Source organism: Nicotiana sylvestris, chromosome 9, assembly GCF_000393655.2.
Source record: "Nicotiana sylvestris chromosome 9, ASM39365v2, whole genome shotgun sequence".
Taxonomy (NCBI): Eukaryota; Viridiplantae; Streptophyta; class Magnoliopsida; order Solanales; family Solanaceae; genus Nicotiana; species Nicotiana sylvestris.
In genome coordinates this window covers 167,990,376-167,997,602 of record NC_091065.1, presented here as the reverse complement: position 1 = coordinate 167,997,602, position 7,227 = coordinate 167,990,376, and the positions used below count along the sequence as shown (strand labels likewise).

The window sequence follows — 7,227 nt, the reverse complement described above, 5'->3', positions numbered from 1 at the left end:
TTATGTGTGATTTAAGCGTGCAATCCTGAAACTACTTGAACTAGATAGAAGAACAAGTTCCAAGTGTCTATCTTTTATTCTAGTTCAATTGTAGTAGGTGATTTTACATTGTACCTTTCAGCTTTTATAGAAACAATTATATTAGGTACCTAGAGTGTTCAAGTTAGAGTTAACTTGAAGTTGTCACAACAGTTGAGGTTGCGTGCCACAACGGGATTAGAGTTAATCCTAGGTTTACAAAAGAGTTTTCGTAAATGCAGTTTTTGGCTCAGTGATTTTAGTAGAAGTTTGGGAAAATCCTACTGAGCAGTAGGTCATGGTTTTTTCACCTTTTGAGCTAGGTGTTTTCCTCGTAAATATCTCTGTGTTCTTTATTTTCTTTACTTATTATTCCGCAAACAGTAGTAGTTGGAACACATAGAAGAACCAGGTCCTTCTATAATCAAGTTAAGCGAAAATTGGGTACCACACAAATCACCCCCTCTTGTGTGGTATTGACGTATAAAACATCAACTCCTGCCCTCAACAACCTCGGTATGAGTTTACGCAGGACAAGAGAGAGCTACAAAGAATCCCTAGCAAGAGGAAATCACTCGGAAAATGAGAAGCATGGAACAAAGCCTCAAGAATATACAAGGTTTAAGTGGCCAGAAGAGCGTATCCTACGCTGATTTATGTATGTTCCTGCATGTTCATCTGCCCATTGGTTTTAAGACTCCTAAGTTCGAAAAGTATGATGGACACAGGTACCTCATAGCCCACCTCAAGAGGTATTGCAATCAATTAAGAGGGGCAGGTGAAAGAGAAGAACTCCTAATGGCTTATTTCGGAGAGAGTCTAGTCGACATTGCATCCGAGTGGTATATGGATCAAGACATATCTCGCTGGCACATATGGGATGATTTGGCTCGAGATTTTGTCAGACAATTCCAGTACAACATAGACGTAGCTCCAGACAAATATTCTCTATCTAATCTCAAAAAGAAGTCTTCAGAGAGCTTCCGAAAATATGCTGTCAAGTGGCGTGAACAAGCTGCCAGGGTGAAACCCCCAATGGATGAGACCGAGATGGTCAGTGTCTTCCTGCAAGCCCAAGAGGCTGATTACTTCCAAAACATGATGTCCACTATGGGCAAGCCATTTGTGGAAGCCATAAAGATTGGGGAAATGGTAGAGAATGGTTTGAAAATGGGTCGCATCCTGAGCCAGTCGATTATAAGAGCTACTTCTCAAGAAATCCAGAGCGGCCAGGGGGCGCGACAAACCGAAAAAAGAAAGAAGAAGTGGCAATGGCGGCTTCACGTCTGAGAAACCCCCGTCAGCCCCGAGGTTACTTCCCTCCAAACACCCCGCAACATTATTATCCTCAGTAGGATGCGGCTTATGCTATGATTCCTCAGCTTTATACGGTTATGAATGGCCAGCCATACGCTCGGCCACAACAACAGTTTAACCAAAACTGGGCTCCACCTCCTAGAAATAACCCTCCTCATCAAGCTCCATATAATCCTCATCCCCCACAAACTAATTTTCCATATAATGCCCGTGCCCGTGAGCCACCCAAAAGAACAAATTTCACACCCATTGGTGAGTCGTATTCCAGCCTCTTCCTAAAGTTGATCCACATGGGTCTATTGTAGCCCGTACCTCCAAACAAGAAAAATCTAGAGTCACCCTCCTACCGATATGGTACCCGATGTGCTTATCATTCAGGGGCAGAAGGGCACGACACTAAGGATTGTTGGACCCTAAAAAGGGCAGTTGAAAATGTGATAGAACAAAAATGGGTAGTGTTAAGGGATGAAGAGGTCCCCAATATAACCAACAACCCATTACCAGCTCACAACAAAGGGCCAGTTATTGGGATGATCTATGAAGACAAAGAGTTTGACCCAGCTTTGAAAGCTATCATTACTATTGCCGATGTTGAAAAGAAGCCTAAAACGGCAGCAAAACAAGCTAATGATGAGAAGATAAACAATCCCATTCCTCAAAACGTAGAAAAAGTTATGGAAACCAAGACCGGGGCAATACCTCCTAAAGATGCCATTCTATATGTTCCCAGGGCACCCAGGAAAGAACAATTTGTGTTGAGTCTCCCCAAAAGGTTTGAGCAGAACAAGGTCACACTGACAGTACCGAAAATGTACGTACTAAAGGGGATTTATGTGGCGCGGGGGCCAGTAATTTAACCTAGGCTGACTGAGCTCGTGGTTATCAACCGCGCACCACAGAAGTCTATGAAGGATCGCACTGCCATCCCCTGGAACTACAACAAAGCGATAGTGGTGTACAAGGGAAAAGAAATCATGGGGGAAGTGAATGAAACAAACCCGTCTGGGAAGTACCTTAATCTGGAAGAAGTGAACAATGCCAAACAGAAGCGTTTTCCACTTAAAAAGCCAGTTAGTGCTGAAGAGGCCGAGGAATTCTTCCGAAAAATGAAAACCTCGGACTATGATATAATTGACCAACTCCGGAAGTCTCCCTCCCAGGTCTCAATATTGTCTCTACTGATAAGTTAGAATGAGCATCAGAAAGTGTTGATAAAGACCCTCAATGAAACATATGTTCCGATGGAAACCACTGTTGAGCAACTGGAAAGAATGGCAGAACGAGTTTTTGAAGTCAATCAGATCTCATTCAGCCAAAATGACTTGCCTCTGGAAGGGGCTGCCCATAACAAAGCTCTTTATTTGATTGTTAAGTATGAAGGATACTATGTGAAAAGAGTCATGTTGGATGGCGGATCTGGGGTTGATATCTGCCCTCTCTCAACTTTGCAAAGAATGGAAATTGGGACTGAGAGAATCCGGCTCAACAATGTTTGCGTGCGTGCATTTGAAGGCATCAAAAGGGACACGATAGGGGAGATTTATTTGATCCTAACCATCTGCCCTGTAGATTTTGAAGTGACATTTCAGGTCTTAGACATGGACACATCCTACAATTTTCTCCTAGGAAGGCCTTGGATCCATGCGGTAGGGGCCGTACTTTCTACTATACACCAAATGGTTAAGTTTGAATACGAAGATCAGGAAATTATGGTCCATGGAGAAGATGAGCAATCAATTTATAGGGATCCGTTAGTCAGATGTCTGGAGGCTAAAGAAGGTAGCGAGCACATAGTCTACCAAACTTTTGAGATTGTGGTCGCAGACCAATGTGGGGAAGGAACCCCGTGTCCTCAACCCTTTTTGTCCAACGCATCAATCATGGTTACCAGTGAGATGATTAGGCATGTCTACAAGCCCGGGAAAGGGCTCGGGGTATCATTGCAAGGCATTACGGAGCCCATCACCTTGATTGCCAGTAAGATCTTCTTTGGTGTCGGTTTCCAAGCTACAAAAGTCGACGTGAAATGGGCTAAGGAACATAAGAATGACGGGTGGGTTCTACCTTAGCCGGTCCCGCATCTAGCTAGAACTTTTGTTAAACCAAGGTACATAGAGGAAGAAGATGAGGCCTTCACAACTGAAGAAATTGAGGACATCTGTGGGGAAATGAAGCAAGTGTTATATGAGGCTCACATGGTCCAGCCGAGTGAAGGCTCAAGCACTGCTGAGGTGCAGTATATGGGGCCCAATGCCAAGTTTCAAAATTGGAAGGCTACTCCGTTCCCAGTCAGGTGGGAATCCCGATAGTTTAGTCTTGCCATCTTTTCTACATTCCGAGTTATTTCAGGGTGTAACTCGAATATTTTCTTTTAAATTCCAATGTAAACCCGCCTATCTTCAAATTCAATGAAATGAAATTAATATTTCATCGTCTATGAATCTTTTTCTTTATTCTTTTTGATTTTTGTTACTTTTCTTATTTCTTCTTTCAGTTCTAAATGCAGACTTAAATAACATGACATGCTCGTGGACTTCATGCCCAGATCCTAATGCACTGTCTAATTATGAAATAATGAATTAAGAACTAGAATACGATGAAAATTAGGCTTTTAGGGAAATAAACCGAGAATTGGAATAATTTGAGAATAAGCCTAAGCCAAACTTAAATGAAACTGAGCCAGTTAATTTGGGTAGTTCAGAAGAGGTCCAAGAAACCATGATAAGCATTCACACTGATAAAAGAACTAGGGATGCATTGATCCAACTTTTATTCGAATTCAAAGATGTGTTTGCTTGGTCCTATGATGATATGCCAGGACTAAGTGTTGATTTAGTGGTGCACAAATTTCCAACTTACCCCGGTCATCCCCCCTGTCCAGCAAAAATAGAGAAAGTTCAAAACTGACATCAGTGACAAGATCAAAGAAGAGGTCACCAAACATTTAAAAACGGGTGTGATCCGAGTGGTCCGATACACCACGTGGTTGGCTAATATGGTTCCAGTTCCAAAGAAAGATAGGAAAACCAGAGTGTGTGTTGACTATCGAGATCTGAACAAAACAAGTCCCAAAAACAATTTCCCTTTGCCGAACATCCACATCCTTGTTGACAACTGTGCCAAACATGAGATACAGTCTTTCGTGGATTGTTATGCTAGATATAATCAGGTCTTGATGGATGAAGAATATGCGGAAAAGACAGCCTTCACCATACCATGAGGCACTTATTGTTACAAAGTCATACCTTTTGGTTTGAAGAACACCGGGGCAACTTACATGAGAGCTATGACTGCCATCTTTCACGACATGATGCACCAGGAATTTGAGGTGTATGTGAACAATGCGGTCATTAAATCAAGAACGCAGGACGACCATGTTCGAGATCTGAGAAAGTTCTTTGAGTGTCTACGTAAGTATGACTTGAAGTTAAATCTAACTAAATATGCATTTGGAGTTCCGTCTGGGAAACTTTTGGGGTTTATAGTCAGTCAGAGGGGAATCGATCTAGATCCAACAAAGATAAAGTCTATTCGAGATTTGCCTCCTTCGAGAACCAAGAAAGAGGTTATGAGTCTGTTGGAAGGTTGAATTATGTCAGTCGGTTCATTGCTCAGTTGACTTCCACATTGAGCCCATATTTAAACTGTTGAAGAAAGATGCGCCGATTAGATGGATAGATGAGTGTCAGGAAGCCTTCAATAAAATCAAAGAATATCTGTCGAATCCGCCAGTCTTGGTCCCACCCGAACCTGGGAGGCCTTTGTTTTTGTATTTGACAATCTTGGAGAATTCCTTTGGACGTGTTCTCGGGCAACAAGATGTGACCGAGAAGAAAGAACATGCCATATACTATTTGAGCAAGAAGTTTACTAGTTATGAAGCCAAATACACTTTGTTGGAAAGAACTTGTTGTGCCTTGACTTGGGTCGCTCAGAAGTTTAGGCATTACTTGTTGGCTTATACCACCTACCTCATAACTAGGTTGGACCCTTTGAAGTACATATTCCAGAAGCCGATGCCTACAGGGAGGTTAGCAAAATGGCAAATCTAGCTCACCGAATTTGACATAGTCTATGTCACCCGCACGACAATGAAAGCTCAAGCTTTAGCGGATCACCTAGCTGAAAATCCTGTTGATGATGAATACCAGCCTTTGAGTACTTACTTTTCGGACGAGGAAGTAAATTTAGGTGAGGTAATTTCAGAAGACACCAATGCTTGAAAAATGTTCTTCGATGGAGTTGTGAATGCAAAAGGTGTTGGGATTGGGGCAATTTTGATCTCACCCACCGGTCAGCATTATCCGGCCACAACCTGGCTTTGGTTTTTTTGCACAAACAACACTGCCGAGTATGAAGCTTGTATTATGGGCATGAACATGGCAATTGACCAAGATGTGGAAGAATTGTTAATTATGGGAGATTCAAACTTGATTATCCGACAAGCTCAGGGTGAATGGGAAACTCGGGATGTCAAGATTATTCCATACAAGCAACATGTGGAAGATCTTAGAAAGCGGTTCAAATCCGTCGAGTTCAAGTACATCCCTCGGTTTTACAATGAGTTGGTTGTTGCACTAGCCACTTTAGCTTCGATGTTACTATATCCAGGCAATATCCACATTGACCCATTAGAAATCTAAATTTGAGAAAGACATGGTTATTGCATCGCAGTTGAAGTAGAGACTGATGTTCAGCCATGGTATCATTATATCAAAAGATTCTTGAAAACAAAAGAATATCCCGAGCAAGCTAGTGGAGACCAAAAGAGAACCATTAAAAGGCTTGCCGGTGGCTTCTTCTTGAGCGGAGAGGTCTTGTATAAAAAGACTCCAGATCTGAACCATCTGAGATGTGTGGATGCCCAAGAGGCCGCAATGATCATGAATGAAGTGCACGCAGGAGTATGCGGATCCCATATGAACGAATACGTCCTTGTAAAGAAAATCCTTCGAGTGGGCTATTACTAGATGACCATGGAAAAGGATTGCTTTAGTTTTGTCCGAAAGTGTCATTAGTGTCAGGTACACGGGGATATGATTCATGCACCACCTTCAGAACTGCATCCTATGTCAGCACCATGGCCGTTTGTTGCTTGGGGTATGGATGTCATCGGGTCAATCGAGCCAAAAGCTTCAAATGGGCATAGATTCATATTGGTTGTCATTGACTACTTTACAAAATGGGTCGAAGCAGTCACTCTCAAAGCCATCACTAAGAAAGCAGTGGTAGACTTCGTGCACTCCAACATTATCTGCCGTTTTGGTATTCCTAAAACTGTTATTACGGACAATGCTGCAAATCTGAATAGTCATTTGATGAGGGAAGTATGTGAACAATTTAAGATCATGCATTTGAATTCTACCCCTTATCGGCCCAAAGCTAATGGTGATGTTGAAGCAGCAAACAAGAACATCAAGAAGATTCTTAGAAAAATGATTCAAAGCTCCAGACAATGGCATGAAAAGTTGCCATCTGCAAATCTGAATAGTCATTTGATGAGGAAAGTATGTGAACATTTTAAGATCATGCATTGGAATTCTACCCCTTATCGGCCCAAAGCTAATGGTGCTGTTGAAGCAGCAAACAAGAACATCAAGAAGATTCTTAGAAAAATGATTCAAAGCTCAAGACAATGGCATGAAAAGTTGCCATTTGCATTATCGCACGACTGTGCGCACATCAGTTGAAGCTACACCCTATCTATTGGTTTATGGCACTGAAGCCGTGATACCTGCGGAAGTTGAAATTCCTTCTCTCCGAATCATCGTTGAAGCTGAGATTGAGGATAATGAGTGGGTTAAGACCCGTCTAGAACAGTTGACCCTAATTGATGAAAAACGGATGGCCGTAGTTTGCCACGGGCAGTTGTATCAACAAAGAATGGCCCGT

The 7,227-nt window shown here is 42.3% G+C and overlaps 2 protein-coding genes across 2 annotated transcripts; both read left to right on the top strand.

Annotated features, from left to right (window-relative positions):
- Window positions 1-609: 609 nt before the first annotated feature.
- On the top strand, window positions 610-1,308 carry LOC138878562 (uncharacterized). Its single transcript, XM_070158251.1, has one exon. It carries the CDS (start codon window positions 610-612, stop codon window positions 1,306-1,308), a length of 699 nt encoding a protein of 232 aa, XP_070014352.1.
- A 4,253-nt stretch (window positions 1,309-5,561) lies between these two features.
- On the top strand, window positions 5,562-7,025 carry LOC138878561 (uncharacterized). The gene is made up of 4 exons (XM_070158250.1): window positions 5,562-5,946; window positions 6,010-6,239; window positions 6,360-6,451; window positions 6,647-7,025. The coding sequence occupies exons 1-4, from the start codon at window positions 5,562-5,564 to the stop codon at window positions 7,023-7,025; spliced, it is 1,086 nt and encodes a 361-aa protein (XP_070014351.1).
- The last annotated feature ends 202 nt before the right edge of the window (window positions 7,026-7,227 follow it).

What these genes read in the sequence shown, in the direction of transcription:
- LOC138878562 (XM_070158251.1), top strand. Translation starts at nt 610, where the DNA reads ATGGAACAAAGCCTCAAGAATATACAAGGTTTAAGTGGCCAGAAGAGC.
- LOC138878561 (XM_070158250.1), top strand. Translation starts at nt 5,562, where the DNA reads ATGTTCTTCGATGGAGTTGTGAATGCAAAAGGTGTTGGGATTGGGGCA. An exon ending in TTCGATGTTACTATATCCAG is followed by an intron (nt 5,947 to 6,009) that starts GCAATATCCACA and finishes ATTGCATCGCAG; the next exon opens with TTGAAGTAGAGACTGATGTT. An exon ending in TGAATGAAGTGCACGCAGGA is followed by an intron (nt 6,240 to 6,359) that starts GTATGCGGATCC and finishes CATTAGTGTCAG; the next exon opens with GTACACGGGGATATGATTCA.